Below are 24444 nucleotides of genomic sequence, written 5' to 3' on the forward strand. Positions count from 1 at the left end.
ATTCACTTCTGTTTGGTTATCTAGATTAAAACCATGGGTGATGGTGCCTTGGGAGGATTTGACATGGAGAGTTTGTTGCAATCTTTGTATGTAGAAAATAGAGCTGGATTCTTCTTTACTAAATTCTGCGAGAACTCAGGGAACAAGGTAGAAGATAGTTATTTTAAATCTGATTTTCTACTTTTATTTAAAATGAGAGATTGAAATAGTTTAATGCTCAAGTAATTATATTTCATTTTAAAATTCCCATTTCTTCTTGTAAAAAATTTCATGCTAAATTATCTAGTAAAAATGTAAATATCTTAGCTATAATTCTCTTTGGTTTACTATCCTACTAAAATTACAAAGAAAAGTACAGATAGATAAGGATTGACCTGCATTATTAACAATTGATTTCTTTCATGTAACTTTATTTCAATGTAATATATATTAACTTTAGAGCTAATTTCTATCAGTCCCTTAATTTTTATTTTTAATAACTCTAGCAATTACAATTGCAATGAATAGTGACAAACTTATTTCAAGACTTTTTGTTTTGTTTGTTTCTTAGTCATCACAACAGCCTTTATTTTGTTCAGATAAGTATTTCATTAGCTCAGTTATTAGAGTAGCTTTTACTTCTGATATGATATACATTTGCCATGTATATCAAGATGCTTTCAGATTTTAGTTTCATGTCGTAGATATGTGATTACTCTGTATTTACTAGAACACTTAACTTTTTAAATGACCAATTATGTGAGAAACATATATGCAAAAATATAATTTAGTGACAGTACTCATATTTTGTGTGTTGCCTGTTTGTGATAGAAGATAAAACCATCTTAAACTGAACCTGATTTATAGTAACAGCAAAGAGCTAAACAATTACTTGTATTTGAAATTAGGGCTTTGTAGAGTTTTAATAATGATGGTAATAATTTATGTACCTTCTCCATCTGCAGTTGTGGAAGAACTGTGTGTACTTTTGGTTTGACCTACAAGCTTATCATCAGCTTTTCTACCAAGAAACCCTTCACCCTTTTAAAGTATGCAAGCAAGCTCAAGTAAGTAGTAAATAATGTTGGTTCAATGTGACATTCTCAGAACACAGAAATGAAAAGTTTCGTCCAGCCTCAAATAAGAGAAATCTAGGAGTGAGGGCGAAAAGGCAGTGGTTAAATTGTTTCCATTGAATTACTTTATTTAAATATCAGCAGAATATTGTTTTATAGTCTGATTTGTAGACTCTCAGTTTTATCTATCAATATTTTATTTGGTTTGCCTTATTTTCTCTTTGCTGCCGATTAATTGTTCTTCCAGTAAAGAACATGTTATCTTTTTTTTCTCAAGTATGTCTTTTTGCTTTGGTTGTGAGTGACTTAAAAGAGAACCCTGAGGGGGACTTGTAATGAATTACTGAAGTGATTGGGAGCAGTGGCGTTAACCAAAGCTACTCTGTGAGCTTCCTGCAGCAATCAGCTGTTGGAGACACTTAGGCTGTTGGCGTGCGTGTCTAATGAGGGGGAAAGGATGTCGACTGACTCCTTGTGTCGTCACGGCCCTGTGTCATCACCTGGGCCTCTGTGCTACACACCATATAAGACAGATACTCAGAGCTGGATAAAAGAGCATCTTTAGACCTCTTGAAAGCAAAATAGAGGATGAAGAACAGTATTCTCTGCAGAGAGAGAGAAACAATAGCCACTTTTTGAGGCGAAAAGGAAAGGGAATAAAATTATGACCTAAGCTAACTTGTCTTTTCAGTTTTTATTCTTAGGCTCTCCCGATCCTTTATGGAGAGAGGTCATCAAGCCTAGAAAACTGCTAATCTCTTCTATGTCCCTTTTCCACTTAAGTGATTCTTGTAATTCTGAAATAACCTCATTATAGAGGAACTTTCTCTAAACACTGCTGAGGAGATTAGCTTCATCACATTGTTCCTTCTCTTATCATAATCCTGTTCAGAACATCAGAGAGCACTGCTAGGCATTGGTTGTTAGCCACCGCCCTGACTTTGGTATTAGTAACTATGTTTTATGAATCAGCTGACGGAGCTTTGTACTTTTGTACCACAAGAATAAGGGCTTCAGTTCCTACACGGCCCAGATCTGGCCCCATGACATCATGAAGTTATATCTCTAATTTGCCAGCACCATTTTCTGAGACCACACAGTTGGCTCTTCTGCTTGTTAATCCTTCACCTGTAACTCTCTACTTACCCTTCTTCCCCTAACCTATTGCCCTGACAGTTAAAGTGCCACCTGTTATTTTTATTATGTTTTCACTACTACAAAACTTGCTCTTCCAAAAGTCTTCAGCTGCTCAAGTAAGGAGGTTTTTCTGTTGCTGTTGTAATCACAGTATTTCCATATACTTGTAGAAGTGGGAGTTCTATTTGAGTTTGGTAGATGTTAATTCTTTGTAATGGCATTCAACCAGCTATAAATGATTGTGAAACAAGATACACTCAAATTTTGGTTATTCTGAGATGGATTACTCTGTTTGGGGATTATCAAGGCCCATAAACTTTTTATCCTTCTCTAGCTTCTCTTTTGAGGAATCAAAACAGAGTGGGCGGAGGGGAGTGTTGGAGACATTGGTTTTAGTTTAATTGGGAGGAATAAAAGGAGCAAATCATGTGATCTTTTTGACTTGCTTGCTTTTTGCATCTGTGGCTATTTTATTTTTCTGTTAGTGGAGCAGCTGTCTAAATTGGCTTAGGTTTTAATTATCCGAGATTTCTGTGTCTCCAGATGTAAGAATTGCTTCTAATACCATAACCCTATATAGATTTGTTTCACAATATGAAACACCTTTTGTTTCTTTAGATTCAAAAATAGAAATGCTGTATAACTTCCTTCAGGGGTACATTTACAATACAGATCTCTGGATTGATCATGCCAGTGGCAGAACAGTTGGCACTGCGTTAAAGTTGCTGTGAATTTGGTTTTTGTACATCTGAAAAACTGTATAGTAAGAGACCAAGAGTTGATTATAAAAGACTTACATGCTTTTCTGTTTGCTGATCAGCAAATTACTTACCTTGAAATTTTATTACCTCAAGAAGTATTGGAGAAATATCTGCAGGCAAACTAGATGGGAGGTCAGTGACAGTGACTTAGCATGACGAGCTATGGTCCAAGAGTTTGAACTACAGTCTTGGGTACATCCTGAAGGTTTCTTTGCAGCACAGCTTCAAGACAGCATAGTTCAGTTAGAAACCGAATGAAATGGTCTTGGCAAGAGGGATTGGAATCACCACCAGGATTCAGAGATACAGTCTTTGATCCCAGCAACAACTTGCCAGGGGACCATCTGTCACTGCCAAGGTTAGGAGCCACCAGTAGTCCTACAGCTTTCTTTAATGTCGCATACTTGCTTCAGTAAGGCTTCCCTTGGGGCTCTGCAGTAAAGAATCCACCTGCAACGCAGGAGACTCAGGTTCAATCCCTGGGTCCGGAAGATACCCTGGAGAAGGAAATGGCAACCCATTCCAGTATTCTTGCCTGGGAAATCCCGTGGACAGAGCAGCCTGGCAGGCTACAATCCATGGGGTCGCAAATGAGTCAGACATGACTTGTAAGTGACTAAACAACCACAACTTGCTTCATGACAGAGCACTACGACAGAATAGAGTGGGTCTCAGTTCCACTGTCTTTTGTAACTTCTTCCATCTTTGTAGAACTCTTTAAAAGAAACTGTGTCCTAACAAAAACTACACGTTTAAAAATTACCACTTTCCATAGCATATACATTGAGATTTAAAAAAATTTAGTAAACTTGTATGGTGCAGAAATATTATAAATGTTTACACATACACACACACAAACATGTTCAAAATTAAAAGTCAATGGGAAGGATGAAGAGAGAAAAAACAGTAAAAATAAAAGCATAGGAGAAAAGTTATTTGGAAATTGTAGGAACTAATGAGTAAAGAGAGTAGATAAGAATGAAATGGATGTGAGGAATAAGAGGATTGCTAGGTAAATCCACAGCACTTTTACCACACAGTACTGTTTAATATAAAGATATTCTTGCAGCAATGTGAGATTTTTGTCTTGAACATCAGGGTAACACATTTTTTATTGAAGTATAGTTTATTTATGATATTTCAGGTATATAGCAAAGTGATCAGAATATTATATATTAATTTGTCTTATACCCACCAAGTAGTCTTGAGTATATTTTTGATTACAGCCAATGCTGTGTAGATTTATTCACGCACAGATATCTTGCTTACTCTTGGTTTTTGCATCACATTCCTTCATTTGGGTTTGATTTCTGAACAATAGCTTTTAGTAGGTTTTTCGTTAGGATTTCCTAGTGGTAAAATATCTCTCAGGTTTTGTTTGTCTGAAAATGTCTGTTCTCTCGTTGATCATTTAGTTGAATATAGAATTCTAGGTGGGAAGTTTTCTCTTAGCACTTTGCAGATATTATTCTGTGTTATGGTTTTTCTATTGCTATTATTGAAGAGTTTGCTGTTGCTCCTCTCAGGGAGGATTTTTTAATCATTGCTTTTATAATCTTCCCCTTGACCTTGGGGTTCTATATGTTACCTCAATATATTTACTACAATTGTCTTTCTTGGGTCTAAGTTGTTTCTAGAATCTGAGGAATCATATCTTTCATCAATTCTGGAAAATTCTCAGCCATTATTTCTCTCAGTCTTTCTAATTAGTTTTTCTGGATTCTCCGATCAATGTGTTCTCTGGATTCTTTGGTCAATTTTGGTGTTTTCCAGCCTATCTTATATCTCTCTTAGTTTCTCAAGTCTTTCCATCTTATAACATCTGTGTTATATGTTATAAATCGAACTAGATCAATTTTCTTTGATCTGTTGTCTGGTTCATGTATTATTTCTTCAGCAGATTTCAATTTGCTGTTTAACCCATCCATTGAGTTAAATCATTTAAGGAACTGCTTTTTTTTTTTATTAGACATTCTACTTGTATTTTTAAACCTTCCTGTTGTTTTATCTTTTTGTCTTTTTCTTCATGTTTTTATTTCTCCTTTTATATCTCTAAGCATTTTAAACATGTTTCATAGTCTGTAGCTGTGTTATCTATTCCTGCATGAGAATATTAATATAACATTGTAGCTTAAATAGCACACATTTATTACCTCTCAGTTAATACAGGTAGGGAATCTGGACACAGCTTTGCTGGGTCCTCCACAAGGCTGTAAATCAGGATATTGACCAGCACCGGTTGCTCATCTGGGGCTCAACTGGAGAAAGGTCTGCTTCGGTACTCACATGGTTGGTAGCATTCAGTTCCTTGCAGGTCACCAGAATAAGAACTCAGTTTTTGCTGGCTGTTAGCTAGCAGCCACTTCAGCTCTCTGACATGTGGTGCTCTCCACATGGCAGATCACAGTGTGGCAGCTCATTTCTCAAAAAACAGCAAGGATGATAGTTTCTTAGTAAAACTGGTATTAAGTAACATACCAGCATGTAATGTAATCATGTACTCATAAGCACATAAATCTCATCACTGCTGCTTTATTCTGTGGGTTAGAAGCAAGCCATATGTTATGCCCACACTTCGGGGGAGAGAGTTATGAGAGGGAATGACACTGGGTGACACTGTGTTTGCAGGAGCCACCCTAGAGTCTGGCTGCTATGGTATCCAGTAATTCCACAATTTGTAATTCTTGGGAGAACTGATTCTTCTATTTATTATTTCTGCTGACATGGTGGATTCTTTCTTTGTGTGTATTGTAATTTTGACTTATGAGCTCTTATGGTGAGATTTTTGTCTGTGGCGCTTCTGCTAGGCACATTTTTAATGCCAATTTATCATCTTGGAGTTTCTTCATTTGACAAGTGTAATCTTGAAAACCAAACCCAAATGATGATAAACTCATGATAGTGAATCCTCAGGAGATATATATTTTTTTAATATATATATACACAGTATAAGCCAAGACAAGCAAGCTTCTTTTTGTTTCTTGGGCTTGGTAGGCGTATATAGGTACATCTTTTCCCACTCTTCATTTCACTTTGTGTGTACCCTTCAAGGACCATAGTGTGTCTATGGGGGTCAGTGTCACATTTTCACTTTGTGAGGGCCCAAGGCTTTGCCTCCTGTACCCTGTGGCTCTTACCACCCACATCCTTAACTCACCCTGTAGTTGTCTCATCATCAGCTCATGTTTAGCACCCTGGTTTTCAGTACACTCCTTAATTTTGACCCATGGTAATTTTCCTAACTACCCCAGCTATGCATTTAATAGGATATTAGTTATACTTTACCAATATTTCTAGGCAGTTTATAGAGAAAAAATTTTCAAGTAATCTAACCTGGCAACATACCAAAAAAAGGTATGTTTTTTGAGTCTCTACAAGAGGTGGTCATGTATTTTCTAATTTAATACCCATAGTAAAAATGTGAAGTGAAAATGTTAGTTGCTCAGTCGTGTCAAACTCTTTGAGACCCCACAGACTGTAGCCAGCCAGGCTCCTCTGTCCATGGAATTTTCCGGGCAAGAATACTGGAGTGGGTAGCCATTCGCTTCTCCGGGGGATCTTCCTAACCCAGGGAATGAACCCGGGTCTCCTGCATTGCAGGCAGATTCTTTACCATCTGAGCCATCAGGGAATGCCTAGGATGTGAAGCATTTGTAACCTATTTTTATAGATAAAGAAGAATCTAGATCTCTGAAATATTACCCTTGCTAGTATTTCATAGCTGGGAACAAAATTAAGCTCAAATTTGAGGTGCAGAACCTACTTCATTGCTATACTTTGCCTTCCCCGCTCTACGTATAAAACCTCATGTCTATCTCAGAGGACTTGGTAAGGTCTGCATTAGATAATGTAGGTGAAAATATTTTGTAGTTTAATGCAGAGCACTCTGAAGTAAGTAGGTATTATTAGAGTCACGACTTAATGTTAACCTCAGATATGCAGATGACACCACCCTTATGGCAGAAAGTGAAGAACAACTAAAGAGCCTCTTGATGAAAGTGAAAGAGGAGAGTGAAAAAGTTGGCTTAAAACTCAACATTCAGAAAACGAAGATCATGGCATCTGGTCCCATCACTTCATGGGAAACAGATGGGGAAACAGTAGAAACAGTGGCTGACTTTATTTTGGGGGGCTCCAAAATCACTGCAGATGGTGATTGCAGCCAGGAAATTAAAAGACGCTTACTCCTTGGAAGTAAAGTTATGACCAACCTAGATAGCATATTCAAAAGCAGAGACATATTACTTTGCCAACAAAGGTTCATCTAGTCAAGGCTATGGTTTTTCCAGTGGTCATGTATGGATGTGAGAGTTGGACTATAAAGAAAGCTGAGCGCCAAAGAATAGATGCTTTTGAACTATGGTGTTGGAGAAGACTCTTGAGAGTCCCTTGGACTGCAAGGAGATCCAACCACTCCATCCTAAAGGAGATCAGCCCTGGGTGTTCATTGGAAGGACTGATGTTGAAGCCGAAACTGCAATATTTTGGCCACCTGATGCGGAAAGCTGACTCATTTGAAGACACCCTGATGTTGGGAAAGATTGAAGGCAGGAGAAGGGGACAACAGAGGATGACATGGTTGGATGGCATCACCAACTCAATGGACATGAGTTTGGGTGGACTCCAGGAGTTGGTGACAGACAGGGAGGCCTGGCGTGCTGTAGTTCATGGGGTCGCAAAGAGTCGGACACAACTGAGCGACTGAACTGAACTGAACTTAAAGTTCTATCAATTACCTGGTTAATGGGGAAGGAAGACAGGAATTTGAAGAAACTGAAGCAAATAAGATGGAAGAACAGTAATTCCTAAACCAATAGCTATTCATTCAACTAAATACTATAATTTATTCTGAGATTCAAAATATCACTTAAAACATTTTTCATAGAACTACAACCTTGTAAACTATATTTTATAATATTGTTACTTAATTAATTAGCAGAGAGCCTGCTATGTGCCAAGTAATGTTCTGTGAATACAGATATGATTAGGACAAAGTTCTCAGCTTAAAGAGCTTACTCTGTAGTGGGGGAGAGAGATAATTACAAATGGAGGTACGTCAGCCAGGTTTAAAATAAAACGAGATAGTGGCATCTTAGGGGAGGGGAAAGTCACTCAGCTGTGTCCAACTCTTTGCAACCCCTCCTGGCATGTAGCCTGCCAGGCTCTGTCCATGGAATTCTCCAGGCAAGAATACTGGAGTGGGTAGCTATTTCCTTCTCCAGGGAATGGCATCTTAAGTGAAAATTACATAAGTTCCTTCTTTACCAGCAGATAAATGTTGGTTATCATTAAAAAAAAAAAAAAATCAACTTCTTTTCAGATACTTGAAGAAGGGAAGGAGCTATTTACTTTTTTTTTTCATTTTTGAGTCAAAAACTTATCCTTTGGTCATATTCCTACCCTGTGAAGCAATACAAAATAAATCTGTTTTTTGGGTGACAACTTTTCAAACAAAAAACTTATACTGTCCAGTTTTATTTATATCAGTAACTTTAGACAAAATCTCATATCTTTCCATCATCTTTAATCATACTACATGAAATCTTGACATTTGCAAGTTCCATTCCTGGCATCACCACCCAGTAATCTGACAGCTTGGAAATATGTGGCCAAATGCTTGTAGTAAGTGATGATTGACTCTTGTGCTTCTGTGTCCCTACAAAGCAATCAGCTGGTTGGTCCCCGGGCAAATAAGTCCATCTGAGTAACTACCCCTACGTGCCCAGGGTCTATAAGGGTTGGCTCTTACATTTAGAGAAAGGAAACCAAAAAACTAAGTTAATGTCATCAGACCCATACTGTCTGTTGATATTTTTAGGAAGCCATAAGTTACAATATAATAATAATGCAGAATTCATTAATATACTCATTTAACAATTATTTACTGCTATCCTTCTCATCCTCTCTGGCCCCCAATCATTTATCTTTTCCATTGGGTCATCTCAGGCACAGTGTGGATCCAAATGAAGTTCATTCCAAGTTGTGCCCTACCTCAGGATTCTATAGGAATGTCCATGTATTTGACCCCTTTGTTCCTGCTCCGTTTTCTATTACTGTGGAAACAAGAAATAAATGTGAACTGCATAGCACTTAGACCAGCAATTACAGGCACATTTGCTCTAGCCTAAAAACATTCTAGATATTTCCACAAGCATTTATCAAACAGTTCTATACACAAGGCTCTGATCCATGCTGGGAGCACTTTGGAAACAAAGCCCATACAGGTGCTATCACCCAAATGCTGTCAAAGTTCAAGAATGTGCTCTTTTTTGCCTGTTTTTCCAGAGAGTCCTAGAAAGATTGAGAAAGATGAGACTGTAGCTTTTTCTCTATAAAATTTTCATTATCCTGACAATGTTTTCCAATGAAGCCTGAGCTAATTTTAGGTACCACAGATTCCTTTGAAAAAAATTTTATGGCATAAGAGAGGCAGTGTTGAAGATTTTTTTTTTTTTGATAATCAGCTTAGTTTTTCCTTTCCTTGCTGTCAGCCATTACCTTAATTGTTTAGCTCCTCTCTTTGCCTGGCATTTGCAGGACTTAAAGACTTCAGGGTGGTCCTGACATTTTTATTAAAGTGCTATGAGCTAAGTGCTCCTTCTCTCGCCTCATGGTGTATTTTCAGGTGCACTAACAGAGATCATTATTTCTTCATACAGAGGCAGTATAAAGAATCAAGCTGTGTTTCTTGAAAGATGAATGGGCATGGGTGAGGGGGAAGGTTGGGGTGATGATTAAATGTGGAAAATCATGCACCTTTTTAATGGTCCATGGTAAATTTCAGTGTCTTTATAATTAGGTTGTTTGTGAGTGTCAGGGCTGTTGTTATTCAGGCGGTGTTACATTATTTGTTTTTGTTACCAGAGAGATGGTGTCTCAAGTAGCAGCGGGGCTTGGACTCTTTGAGCACTATGAGTCACTGAGCACGGAATCCACAGGGTTCTCGTCTTGCTTCCCATCTTGCGGCACTTGCTAGCGGACTCAGGAAGCACACGTGTGGCAGCCAGCTTTCTGACTCACAGTTATTCATTCGTTCCACCTGTTCCTGATGTTGATGCCAGCTACCTGTGTTCAGTCCTAAGAGTCTGAATATTATAGGATTATGGACCAAAAAACATCCTCTTTCAATCCTTTTGTTTCCAGAAAAATCAACACCTGAACTTCTCTAAACCATAATTATCAGTGTACCTGACCTTCATTTATTTAATGTTAACTATCTGTCGGGTTCTATGGAAATCACTTTACATGGGTAATTTTATTTAGTTCTTGGACAGTTCTAAGAGGTAGATATTAGTGTTTGTCCATTTTATAGACTTGTTAGAGAAGCTGAGTAATTTCCTAAGGCAAGACTTTCCGTTTGGTGGTTAAGTGAACTTGGAATTAGAACCAAGGTTTGACTCCAGACTCTATACTAAGAAGTCTCTGTTTATTTATTGAACAAATCTATTGAAAGTGTGAACGTGAAAGTGTTGGTCGGTAAGTCATGTCCGACTCTTTGTGACCCCATGGACTGTAGCTTACCAGGCTCCTCTGTCCATGGAATTCTCCAGGCAAGAATACTGGAATGGGTTGCCGTTCCCTTCTGCAGGGATCAAACCTGAGTCTCCCACATTGCAGGCAGATTCTTTACCGCTAGTGGTTACCGTGTTTAACTTTTCACTTTGATATCTTAAAATGTTGTCAATATTGAATATCAGATTTCACCGTTAGCATTTTCCGCCACTGGACTATAAGTTCCAAGAAGACAGTCTGCTTTCTTCACCTTGTGTATTCAGAACTGAAGCTGCATCATCTAAGAGGTGCTGTAGTATTTTTGAATGACTGAATGAAGTCATTGGCAGGCTTACATTCTTTGCAATATATTATTAGTATGAACCTAATTATAGATAATAATTGATTATTTATAAATGACTACCAGCCAGGTGTTTTTAATTTTTTTAAAAAAACTGTTGATAAAATAACTTAATGAGCCCCATGTACCATCACCCAGCTTCAACAGTGATCAAAATCCTGACTTTCCAGACATGCTATGTTTATAGTCTAAGATTGCTGTTAATAAGGAGCTTTTTACAAGCTTCACTGGAGCAACAGTGAAATCTCTGTGTCTCCTCCCTCCTCACTGAACTCAGAAACAAGGTTGCTTTCTGAAACTTACACTGTTAAATCAGTGTGTACTAATTCAGATGGGATATGAGCAGTTGTCTAGAGACAGAATGGCTTCATAGGTCTTAACACTTGTAATGAATGTACCTGTACATCTAAAGGAGAAGAGTCCCAGGTAAGAACAGGCTTTGGTCAGCAGCAGCATCCAGAAAGGGAGGTGTCACGGACTAGTCCTTGACCTTGCACTTGAAGTGCTGTACTCAGCCAGCTGCTCCTGTGTGCACAGTGTCAGCCTGATAGCTCCGGAAAGAAAGAAATTCATAGAAGCATAGTTAACTTCACTTATTCTGACTCGAAGCAACCTGCTACACTTGAGCTTGCTTTCCAAGGTGCTGTGCTGGTGAATGTCAATATCCCACCTGTTTGGTGGTTGATTTTCTCACTGTAAAGTAATTCCTCAATATGCTGGTTTTAGTATCAGTTTTTTATACTTTGTTGGCATGGATTAGCTTCTCTGTGAGGCAGGATTTTTAGGCCAAAAATGTTAATAATATAATACTTTTCTCATTGAAGTATTCTCTGTTCACTTTTCAAGGAATTATTTTTATTAAAGGCTAAATAATTCCATTAGTTTAAAAAAATATATATATATATATTGCTTTTGTCTGTTAAAATGTTTTTTTAAATGAATTAAAAAATTATAGAAAATAAAATCCTTATTTGTTGCTTAGGTTTCCTAAATGCCTTAGTAATAATTCTTTTTGTGATTTTATTCCATCATATACTTAATCAGTTTTGCTTAAAATACCTTAAGCAATGGCCCAAATCAGTCTTAAGCCTAGTCTATTTTGTCCCTTGAGCTTGTGGTTTGTTTTTGGCTTTACTTAACATGTTGTTTTTCCTTTTGATTTTTCTTTCTGTCCAAAATGATTCAAGTTTGTTTTACACTTTTATCCTATTGGCATTTTCTTAGGTTCTCTTCTGCGTTGAATTCTACTTACTAGAGTCAGAGTACTTGCCAGAAATTCTGTTTGATTGTCATCACATTATCATTTTTGTGCAACTCCGTCTCATGTTGATCTCTGCAGTAGTTTGCCTCAGTATCAGGATGTTGCAATCTCTAGGTCTCATCTTTAAGATTCCTAATTGAAAAACCCCAATGTCCTTCACATAAAAATCCATTTGTGGAAAGCTCCATCTGTAATTTATTCCCTCTCGGCATAGCTCCTCAGTAATGTTTTTGAGTTTCTTGTGGGATATGAGAGGTCATTAAAAATCATCATTTTTTCCTCCTTTTACAGAAAAAAAATTTGGATTGCTTGAACTTGCTCGTTATTTTCTTTTTTCTGCCTCATATGAACTCAGATAATGATGTTCTATGCTGCTAGAGCTGTGAAGTTATGAAAACAGACTTTTCTTTTTGTTGAAGTAAATATTTTGTGATTTCTGAAAGTGTCCCATATCAAGGCATTTACATTCCTTTTATAAACCCCTCCAGGGACTCTTTGCCTTTAGCTTTTTGGAGCACAGTTTCATTTCATTTTTTTTATATGAATTCCAAGGATGGAATTATTGAGCTCAGTTGAGAAGATCCCACGTTACTTGCTGTTTGCCTTCAAGTACAGTAATATGGTTTTTTGTTGTTATTACAATGTAGTGGACATCTGTTCTGTTGTGTTCTGCGATTGTCTGTGAAGTGATCTTGGTCTCTTCGGGGTCCAGACACTACATCAAGATCCATTAGTACCAGTTTTATTTCTCATTATGTTTTAATGGTTCTTCTTTGTAGCTGCTCCTTGTACTTTCTCATGAGGACACATTAACAAGCTCTTCCCAACTAAACTCTTACCTATTCTGATTTACTAATCAGACTGAAGTTAAATTTAACATTTGAAGCTTAACTTTGCCATTTTCTAAATAAAGACTATTCAGAATGTAAACAATTTCAAAGAAAAACTTACTTGTCCTGCTCTTGTAGTTTGACTTTTAACTATGAAAAAGAACTTTACTGTAGCCTTATTTTTACAGATGGACACCAGTTAAACATTACTGAAGTAAACTGTGTTATAAATTGGCACATTCTGGCCTGAATTAGTATATTCTGGTATGTGGCTTTGCCTCCAGCATTTGAATTAGTTGGTGTCATTTGCTTTTTTCCAACTTTATTTCTCTTTCTTTAGTAATCCTGACAGGAAAAGAGAAATATCTTTGCCTTATAGTCAGTGGTATGATGATAAATGTTTAATAACCACCTCTCTGAGTGGCAGCGAAGCAGCCCTGATTTGTAGCATTTGCTGATCTCCAGGGTGTAAATACTGTCCCCGTGGATGATTTCAAGCTCCCACGAGGCATTACTGAGCCCAGAGTTGGGAGGAGAGGCCCAGCAGCCACCAGTATGTAGTATTCTCACCAGACAGAGTAGTGGTAAATAACCTCAAGAGAGTGGACAGTCCTAAGACAGTGAAATCATGAGGAAGTAATGGGTTTTGAGTATTTGTTATCTTTGTTTTTAATGTAATTTATATAGTTGTAAGTTTATACAATTTTTGATAGTGATTGAATTTAACAACCCCATTCAGTAAATACCTGAAAATTCATGAATTAGCTTTTGTGAGTTGGCTGCAGCACACAGTAGAGGAAGAGAGAATGACAGGGGAAAAGGATCACTCTGATCCTCTCAGCCTTATGTTTCTGTAATGTTATTCCTGGAGACCCTGACCCTTCACTGTCAAATAATTTCCTCTACCCGTTAGAGAATGCCTACGAACCGTCGCCTGCACCTACCAAAGAGTATTATCTTTGCTCTAGACTCTGCAGAGCCCGCACAATTTCTTTAGTATAAACTGGGGGAAAGGAAAATCTTCGTATATTTCAGTAGCTAAAGTTGTTTTCGTCTTTTGAGTATATCTAATAGTGCCATGGGTTTTATGGGCTATTTCTTCTTCCCAGGGGCTAGCGAGGTCTTTGATACCACCCTGTTAGTCCATCTGGCAGGACCCTAATGCTACCTCCCAGTAAGTCGAAGGAAATAGCAACAGCAGACAGCTTTACAGTTCCTCCACTCTCTCGGTGGGCAGTTGGACAATTACTATTAATAGAAGACAGTGAAAGATACATATCTTTGTGTAGCTTTACATGATTAGATTTCCTTCTTTTACCACTGCAGTGGAGTAATGGATCTAAGAAAAAAGGGCTTGCTAATGACACTGAATGCTGAAGCCTGAATGTTTTCTCCTAATTTTTGGAATACTTTAATAGGTTATTTTGAAAATCTACTTTTTAGATGTCCCTGGTTTTATTAACCTGATGGTATGTTCTGCTTGTTGTCCTGTAGTCAGGTGTTAAGATCTCACAGCATATAGGTTTTTACACATCTTGTATCTAGTGTACTGAGGGACTCATTTTACGTCATACAGTTCTGCAGTTGAAATTTTACATTTCTCTTTTTTCTTACTTCCAGCCCTGGCCTGGTGGTGACAGCAGAACATCATGCAATCAGTGTTACCAGGCAATCAGGGAAAGATACATATATATGATCATTAAAATAAATACATCAAGACGAATTATGTGAAACTGTTCCATTAACATAACTAACAGCTGAAATGTAACATAGCAAATCAACACATGTGCTACAACATTTGGTGTTAGTCTTGACTTTGCCTTTTAAGGCTACACAGAAATCGTTCTTATTTTCATTGGAACACAGATGAGTGTCAAGCTGCAGCTCATCAAATGGCCCCTACTTATGGAAAAGATGCTTTCCCAAAGACTGTGCTCACCTTTGGCACAGTGAGAGTACTTTGCTGGGTGCTTCTACAGCATGATAATTGGAATCTAACCCCAGAGCTGTCATCATTTAGTCTTTGGTACAAAAAGAAATCCAAATAGCACAGATAGTTTTGGAAGTTGTTTCATTTTTTTTTTTTTAACACTGTAACAAACAAGAATAAACTCAATAAACCCCAAATTCTCCTTCCTCAAGTATGTTCATCTAGACTTTATGATGCAGTAAGAAAGCATCAATATGTTCCAGGGTCCATGAGAATCAATAAAATATTGGAATACCAAGCCTGGAATGCACTGTGATATATTTAAAAGGAGATTGGGGTCTACTTTCATCCAAGAATATGCTCATAACACGCTTGATTTTGAAAACTATTAAGTGGCAATTCTGAAATCTTGCACAGAAAATATCTTAGCATTGGAAAAAATATAAATTGCAATGGGAAATGTCATATTTTAATTTGAGCCATCTCCTATGTAGTGCAATACAGCTGTTGTGTTCAGGATATTAGCTCTAAGTAATGAAGCATCTGAGATTTCCTTGAAGAGGCAAACAGAAACATTTTTATATTTTTCCCTATAATTCCAAAAAGCTAATGTGTATTCAGAGTAAATCTGTTTGTCATCTCACTATCCTTTAGAAGACAAACATTTATCAAAATGTTTCCCTCCCTCCCCTTCCTCCCTTTCTCTTTCTCTCTTCTTTTCTCCCAGTTTGTTTCACCATTCCACTCTCCAATTCCATTCTTCCTCCTGTCTCCAAGGTATCTATCCTCCATCTATTTTTTTCATCATAGGCTTGAGAGTTTAGCTAAACAAGAAAATTAACTTCCAGAATTTCAAGACCCTAAGACATGTTTCAGGGGGAAGCGTTGATTTTTTTCCCCCATATCCGATACAGATGCCAAGAGAGTGAGTCACAGACACAGGTGTAGAGCAGGGCCGGGCAAGCCGCCCGTGGTGCATTTCCTGATTACATAACCTTTGAGTGTCTCCAGGAGAGATGAGGTCTAGAGAGAGCCATGCTGAGTGCAGTGCCAGGCAGTCTGATCACAGACAGGCAGTGCTTGTATCCCTTCTCAAAAACTTCCCTGCTGGGTTGTTAAAGCATCACAGGTTAGTGTTTAAATTGGAATCATGTAGGCCACAGCTGTGCCTTGAGTGAATCTCAGCTTTAATGTGAGTCAGAGTAGCTGACTCTGATATGAAGGGAGCTTTTTCTCCTCCAACATTAGCTACATTGTTATTTCCTCAGTGGCTAGAAAGGACAAACTGGGTGGCCAATAAAAAAGCAAGTGATCCAGGATTCTTAAACAGTGAGTTTCTAACCCATATGTGTGTGTTAGTCACTCAGTTGTGGTGGACTCTTTGCGACCCCGTGGGCTATAGCCCACCAGGCTCCTCTGTCCATGGAATCCTTTAGGCAAGAATACTGGAGTGGGTTGCTGTTCCTTTCTCCAGGGCATCTTCCTGACGCAGCAATCAAACCCAGGTCTCTTGCATTGCAGGCAAGGTTCCTTACCATCTGAGCCACCAGGGAAGTCTCTTCTAACCCATAATTAGACTATATTGTTTATTAGGTATAATAAACCATAATCTTTATATTCCATTTTAAAGTCAGTTTACATCAACTTAAAAATGATTTGCACCATCTTTATAGAGATCTTAAAGGTGGTGTTGGCTTCCCTGGTGGCTCAGCAGTAAAGACTTTGCCTCTGAATGCAGGAGACACAGGTTCGATCCCTGGTTGGGGAAGATCCCCTGGAGAAGGAAATGGCTACCCACTCCAGTGTTCTTGTCTGGAGAATTCCATGGACAGAGGAGCCTGGGGGGGGGGGGCGGGGCCCCCAGTGGGGGTGCCCCCCACAGCCCCCAGTGGGGGTGCCCCCCACAGCCCATGGGTTCACAAAGAGTATGACAGGACTTTGCAACTAAACAACAAAAGGTGTCAACTTTTTAATTTTGTTTCATATATATGATTGTATCCCTTTGTTATATATTTTGTTATATATATGTGTTTGTTATATATTATCAGTTGGTCAGTTATCCACCTAAAGATTATCTCTGGATTATTAGAAACATAGAAAGACATTCTCAGATTTTAATGGCAAAATTAAGTTGAATGTACTATAGACTTATTGTTTGGCCTTATTAAGGACTGACAGATCAATTTTCTTCTCTTTACCCCCTTAACCGTCTTTGTCCCCACCCACCTTGGGAGGTGAGGAAGAGGGAGAGACCAGAGACCAAGCCTCAGAGGAAGCCAGTAAAGCTGCACAGTGTAGACTTCCAACCCCTTTCTAAGGCTTCCAGTTCTGTGATTTTATAATAAAACTGGTGAAGAATCTGGAAGGCGAGGGGGGTGTATTACTCGTCAGGATTATGCTAGCAGGGGATTATCATATGCTAGGGGATATCATTATGCTAGCTAGGATTATCATAGCAGGGGCTGATACTTGATCAAAGAAAAGTTATTTAGGTGATAATGAACAGTGTTCTGATAAACTAGCTGCAAGAAAACAAACAAAAAGTGGGAGGGCAAATACCTAGGTTTAGGTATGATCAGAGAGGGGCAGTGTTTTAAAATTCCTTTTAAGATTTTCATTTAGAGCATTTATTCTTAATAGGGAAGTCTGTAAAGCTTCAATCCAACTTTCACATAAAATATTCCAGTTTTGGGATTTTGGCTTTTGATATTCAATTCATAGCTTCAGTAGCTTCAGCTATTCAATTCATATGATTGCAAATTAGACAGATGCATGTTTCATAGAAAGGAATATTCTGCCTTTCTTTATTTTTAGCTTTAAATAAGTGCTCAGTACTTCTGGGAATCTTGTTTCAGAGAAACTTTAATTTTATAAAACTGGTGGCAGTTAAATATGGAGAGACCATATAATTTATCATCTAAACCAAGATTCTTTTGAAAATAAAAAGGAAACTAGTAATAATTATACCAGGACAGTAGGCTTAAACTAGAATGAAGTCACATGGCACCCTAACTGTAGCTCCTTGAGACACTGAGATATGCAGTTAAATCATTTGTGAAAAACAGAGACTCACAGAAAGAGATCAGATTTGTGGTCATCGGAAGTGGGTGGTATGGGGAGGGAAAATTGGATGAGGGTGGACAAAAGGGACAAATTTCCAGTTGTGAGATAAATAAAGTCTAGGGATGTAATATGCACCGTGGTGACTATAGTTAATGTTGCTATATAATATATATGAAAATTAAGAGAGTAGACACTAATAGTTCTCATCACAAGGAAAAAATTCTTTCTATTTTCTTTTTGTTTCTATCTGAGATGATGGATGTTAACTTACTGTTAATAATTACTGTAGTAATTATTTCCTGATATAGGTAACTCAAATCATTATGCTGTACAGCTTAAATTTTTACAGTGCTACGGGTCAATTATATCCCAGTAAAACTGGAACAAAATAGACGAAAGACAACATCAAGTGTACATGGACGCCTGTGGCTTTATAGAGCACAGTATGAGTTTGAGGTCAGGAAGCAGGAAGTGACCTGAAAACGGTCTGATTGAGCTTGACCAGAAGACAGCATTTTATTGTTTTTGGTGGGATGGAACTGCTGCCCCTTATTTCCTCTTTATATTTTTATACTTGTCAGTTTCTCATTGTTTTAGTGTAGAGAATTAAATTTATAGGATTGGCATTTGAGAGGGAGGAGAGGAAAGTGGGAAAAGGTCAAAGACGGTTCTGTGAATGATATGTTAAGTAATGAATACTCGAAACCCAGAGAGGCTTGGGAGAATAGATAATGAGTTATATTACTCAGTCATTGAGTTTGAGGGTCCATAGGCTATCCATGTAGTTATAGCAAGTAGACAGCTCTTAGCCAAGGTTTTCAGTTCAGGAAGGAAATCAGGTCTAAAGTTGTATATATTTGGGTTTCTTCCACATAGAGTTGATTGTTAAGTCTATGAGAATGCATGAAGTCTTTCATTCATTCATTCATTCTAAATTTAGCATTATGGTAGCTGGTAGGGATACAGTAATAAAGGAGATCAAATATGTCTTCACAGAGTTTATGGTGCAGTGGGAGAAACATACAGATAGAGGTCCTATGAGCACACATAAGAATCATACCTAAGCCAGACTTCAGGAGTCAAGGAAGACTCAGTCCCTTAGGATAAATATTTAATAGAAGCTCAGCAAAGGGGAAGAGAAGATGAGGGTGGAGTACAGAGAAGTCATAGAGCACCCAAGTCCTTTGAGAGAGTGCCTGGCATGTGTCAGAAACTGAGAGAATGTGAATTAAGAAGAAAATATATTAAAAGTTGAACATAGGACTTTAAAGAATGATTTCTTTGTAGGAGGCAGAGATATGGATAAAGAGGAATCAACACAGGAGCCTAAGAATGGAAATTGGCAGAGAATTTGGAGAAAGTGTTGAAGGCAGGGGAGAGTCAACCGTGTTAAAGCTGTGTAAGGAGTCAAGTAGGGTGAAGATTAAGGAGGGAAACTATTGAACTGGCAGTTATGTAGTTCTTTGAGGACTTGGGCATCAGTTTCATTGGCATGAGAACCAGATTGCAATAGATTGAGGAATGAGAGAAAAGGAAGGATGAAGTTTTGTAGGAAAGGGAAAGAGAGAAAGGGGGTGATATTTGTGGACAAAATAGGGAAAATATTTAAGAAGGGGAGAGATGCTTGGCTTGAATACCTTTGAAGCATTTGGAAAGAGATGATATCAATAGAAAGGTAGGTTAAGGGTGTAATTGGTGTTGCAGTGTTATGTGAAAGTGGAGTCAAGAGCACAAATGAGTAATTTAGCCTTGGAAAGAAGTCCGTTGAAACATCAGAGGAAAGAGAAAGATTTTGAAGAAAGCTCTTGAGAGGAAAGTTGAGGACATTCATACCAGTGGTTTTCCCAGTTAAGTGGAAGATAAAGTCCACTGAACATGGAGAAGCATAAGGGTACAGTTGAGAGCTTTAAAGAGCATGGCAGAGTTGAGAAATAAACAAAATTCTGCCAGGCTCTGCAGTCACAGTTGAGGTTTTGTTGTTGCTTTTGTTTTTTAAAGTCTATTTATAATGGAACCAATTATCACAGATTTTATTGGGTTCTTGAGGATAGAATTGGAAAAATGAATAAATTATTAGGCTGACCCAGAATTGAGCCTTGGCAAAGCAGAAGATTGAGGTGGGAGAAATTGAGGGTATTTTAAGAGTGTGGGTGAAATGATGGCCAGTCTTTAAAAGTTCCATCTACGTAAGAAAGTAGTGGTGGTGCACAATTTATTTAGAGGGCAAGAAGAAGCTGCAGATTGTGCTAAAAGTAAAGGAAAGCTTGGTGAATAATGGTCAGAGAGGAAGCTGTGCTATTGATATAGTAAATGGTAAAGTGAAAAACTCAGCAGTGGCCACAGAACTGGAAAAGGTCAGTTTTCATTCCAATCCCAAAGAAGGACAGTGCCAAATAATGTTCAGACTACCATACAATTGCACTCATTTCACATGCTAGCAACGTTATGCTAAAAATCCTTCAAGCTAGGCTTCAGCAGTATGTAAACAGAGAACTTCCAGATGTACAAGCTGGGTTTTGAAGAGGCAAAGGAACCAGAGATCAAATTGCCAACATTCATTGGATTATGGAAAAAGCAAGGGAATTCCAGAAAAATATCTACTTCTGTTTCATGGACTATGCTAAAGCCTTTGACTGTGTGGATCACAACAGTCTGTGGAAAATTCTTAAAGAGGTGGAAGTACCAGACCACCTTACCTGTCTACTGAGAAACCTGTATGTGGATCAAGAAGCAGCAGTTAGAACTGGACATGGAATAACTGACTGGGTCCAAATTGGGAAAGGAGTATGATAAGACTATATATTGTCACTCTGCTTATTTAACTTATATGCAGAGTACATCATGGGAAATGCTGGGCTGGATGAATCACAAGCTGGAATCAATAACAAATAACATCTTGTATTATTTGTTATTGTTGTTAAGTTGTGTCTGACTCATGTCTGATTCTTCTGCGACCCATGGACTGTAGCCTGCCCATGGACAGGTTCCTCTGTCCATGGGATTTTCCAGGCAGGAATACTGGAATGGGTTGTCATTTCCTTCTCCAGGGGATCTTCCCAACCCAGGGATTGAACATGCAGCTCCTGCCATGTCTCCTGCCATGTCTCTGGCATTGCAGACAGATTCTTTACTGTTGAGCCACCGGGGAAGCCCTGGAATCAAGATTGCCAGGAGAAAAGAAATATCAACAACCTTAGATATGCAGGTGATACCACTCTAATGGAAGAAAGTGAAGAGGAACTAAAGAGTCTCTTGATGAAAGAGGAGAATGAAAAAACTGGCTTGAAACATAACATTCAAAAAACTAAGGTTATGGCATCTAGTCCCATCACTTCATGGCAAATAGAAGGGGAAAAAGTGAAAGCAGTGACAGATTTTATTTCCTTGGGCTCCAAAATCACTGCAGACAGTGACTGCAGCCATGATATTAAAAGACACTTGCTCATTGTAAGGAAAGCGATGACAAACCTAGACAGCATATTAAAAAGCAGAGACATCACTTTGTCAACAAAGTCCATATAGTCAAAGCTATGGTTTTTCCCCTAGTCACATATGGATGTGAGTGCTGGTCCATAAAGAAGGCTGAGCACCTAAGAATTGATGATTTTGTTTTGTGTTGCTGGAGAAGACTCTTGAGAGTCCCTGGACAGAAAGGAGATCAAACCAGTCAATCCTAAAGAAATCAACCGTGAATATTCATTGGAAGGACTGAAACTGAAGCTGAAGCTCCAGTATTTTGGTCACCTGATGCAAAGAGCTGATTTATTGGAAAAGACCCTGATGCTGGGAAAGATTGAAGGCAAAAGGAGAAGAGGGTGGCAGAAGATAAGATAATTAGATAGCATCACTGACTCAATGGAAATGAATTTGAGTAAATTCTGGGAGATAGTGGAAGACAGAGGAGCCCAGCATCCATGGAGTAATGAAGAGTCGGACAGACATGACTTGGCAACTGAACAACAAGGAGAAGTGAAGGTCATTCTGAAGAAAATCATAAGGCAAAATTCCAGAAGGTATGATAGAGTATATAAACGGCATGTAGAGTTTCTTATAGGACTGTGGGTAGTAGTAGATCTTAAAAGACACTAGGAGTGAAGGCAAGACTGGGAATGGAAGGAAGTGATTTGGATGTCTTCCAGAAGCTGACAGCCACTTCTATCACTGTTACTGGAGTCACCATTTCAGCTGCTTTTGTACTTTATCCCCTTCACTGTTAATGCTTTTAAATCAAAGGGATCGCTCTGATGTCTATACAAAGAGTTTGGTATGTGGCATGTCAGTCTTCTTAAAATACAGTTTTGAATGTAGCTGACCCAGTGACAAAGAAGTTGCTTTATTTTATCATTAGAAGATATTCCTGCGCCGATAATAAAAACTTTTTTTCTTTTTTTGCTAAATAGGGAGTGATTTTATTTTATTTTAATATTTATTTATTTGGCTGCATCAGATCTTAGTTGTGATGCACAGGCATTTCTAGCTGTGGCGCTTGGGCTCCAAGGTGCCTGGGTCAGTAGATGCAGTGCATAGGCTTATCTGCCCCAGGGCATGTGGGATCTCAGTCCCCAATTCCCTGACCAGGGATGAACCCGTGTCTCCTGCACTGGAAGGTGGATTCTCAACCACTAGACCGCCCAGGGACGTCCCCAAGAACTGATTTTAACTTATGTAATTTGGGGAGTCAAGTTTACTTTCCTTTGGGTAAATCTGAAATTACTGAAACAAATTCTGGAGATATTTTTAATGTTGTTAATTTCATCAAGTTAGTCTTCGTTTCTTAACTTGCCTTAGTATGTGCTCAGTTGCTCAGTCCTGTCTAACTGTGATCCCATGGACACAGCCTGTCAGGCTCCTCTGTCCATAGAATTTCCCAGGCAAGAATACTGGAGTGGGTTGCCATTTCCTTCTCCAACCTTAGTATAGACATTATTTTAATTAGTACACTTTTTAAAACTTCTAATTTAGAAAAGTTTAAGAGTAGATTTGAATCTGATACAGTCTTAGCTTATTAAACAAGTTAGATTTAGGTCATTCTTCTAAACAATTCCCAAGGTTAGAAAAAAATTGTCGTGTATGTATGAAGAAATTTTCATTTTGAATATTTTAGAATCATTTGGAAGAGTATGGTTCACTTGGAACTATTAAATCCAGCAGGCTAGGAACCTATGTTTTAGGGAAGGGATTTTCCAGATTGCAAATTTAATTTATTATTTCTAACTAAATAGAATATCCAGAATGACTCTTAAGTATGCCCCTTCTCCTGTCTTTCACAACACTTAGGAAGAAAAAGATGTTCTCTGCTATGGTTCTGGTATCATCTTTTAATAACTTCCAAGAATTTTGAAGTCTATTGTCTTCTCATTTCCCCTCTCCTTAACCTCATTAATGTTATCTAAAGATCTTTTAAGTTCTCTTTATCTTCCTAGAAAATTTCAATACATGACTCATGAAATTTCTCCCTACTTTTTCTCTTTTCTCATTTTGAAGCTTTTTCAACATCCATACAAATAATCCTTATAATCTATATGCTAGAGTGTTCCCTTAACTTACCCAATATTAATGTCTTTTATCTCCATTTCTTCTAAGCTAACAATAGGGATTGCCATATACCAGAATTCAGGATAATTTGGAAGTACTCCAGCTTAAAATTTTTGAACTCTGAAATTTCCCTTTCAGATTGTAATTTCAGTTGAGACAACTATCTTCCATTCATTTATTTGGCAAGTATTATTGAATGCCTATTATATACTGAACTTTTTGGTCCTCCCTTTTAGCCATTTACAGTGCTTTTCCTTTATTTTTGCTTCTAGTTCTTAGATATCCTGCCTGCTTGTAATTGTATTACTACCCTGACTCTAACCTCATTTGCTTTTCTGCCTATAGCGAGCTTCATGGTTGGTCATTTCAATTGCACTTAATTCTGAACCTTCAATTCTGACTTCTTTTTCTTAGGCTCTGTTACTGTTTCCTCTGACCTTATTCATTATTATTATATTTTACAATCAATATGCATTGGTATTTCCCTAAATATTTGTGTTTTCTGCTGTTCTCTGTTCCATCCTGCTTTTGTCCAGGGCCTCCCTTTAATTAATTGATTGTATTTGTTTAATGTGTGTCTGCTGGTGATGAATTCTGGTTTTGTTTACTGACTTATGACATCTTTATTTTCTTTTCATTTTAGAGGGGAACTTTTTCCTAGGTATAGAATTACAGGTTAGCAGTTATTTTCACTTGGCACTTTAAAGACTCTAGGCCAGAGTGTGTATCTGGCCCACCCCTGCTCTTAGGATGTTTTGAGAGCCTGTGGTGTTTACAGGGGCTTCCCCACTGGCAGGTCCTGAACTATAATCCCTGTCTTCTCAGCACTGAGAAACGTCCCCAAACTCTAATTATAGGTACTTATAAGGACTTCGGCTGCTGTACTTGTGAGATGGGCAGTCACTAGAGAGTTTGAATGGAGGAGTGATACACAAAAGAATTTCTCTGTTTGCTGTGGTCAGAAAAGACCATAAGGAAGCAAAGTAGAACCTGAGAGGACCAGTTAGGAGGCTATTGCAA

General features: G+C 38.1%; 1 protein-coding gene across 1 annotated transcript in view; it reads left to right on the forward strand.

Moving 5' to 3' along the window:
• RGS22 (regulator of G-protein signaling 22) overlaps nucleotides 1–24444 on the forward strand; it is a 154909-nt gene that overhangs the window by 80241 nt on the left and 50224 nt on the right. The window contains exons 16-17 of the mRNA XM_010863558.1: nucleotides 25–147; nucleotides 945–1046. Coding sequence (XP_010861860.1) covers nucleotides 25–147; nucleotides 945–1046 — 225 coding nt within the window. The remainder of the gene's footprint in view (nucleotides 1–24; nucleotides 148–944; nucleotides 1047–24444) is intronic.

Source organism: Bison bison, unplaced genomic scaffold (genome assembly GCF_000754665.1).
Source record: "Bison bison bison isolate TAMUID 2011002044 unplaced genomic scaffold, Bison_UMD1.0 scf7180017864491, whole genome shotgun sequence".
In the NCBI taxonomy this organism is placed as follows: Eukaryota; Metazoa; Chordata; class Mammalia; order Artiodactyla; family Bovidae; genus Bison; species Bison bison.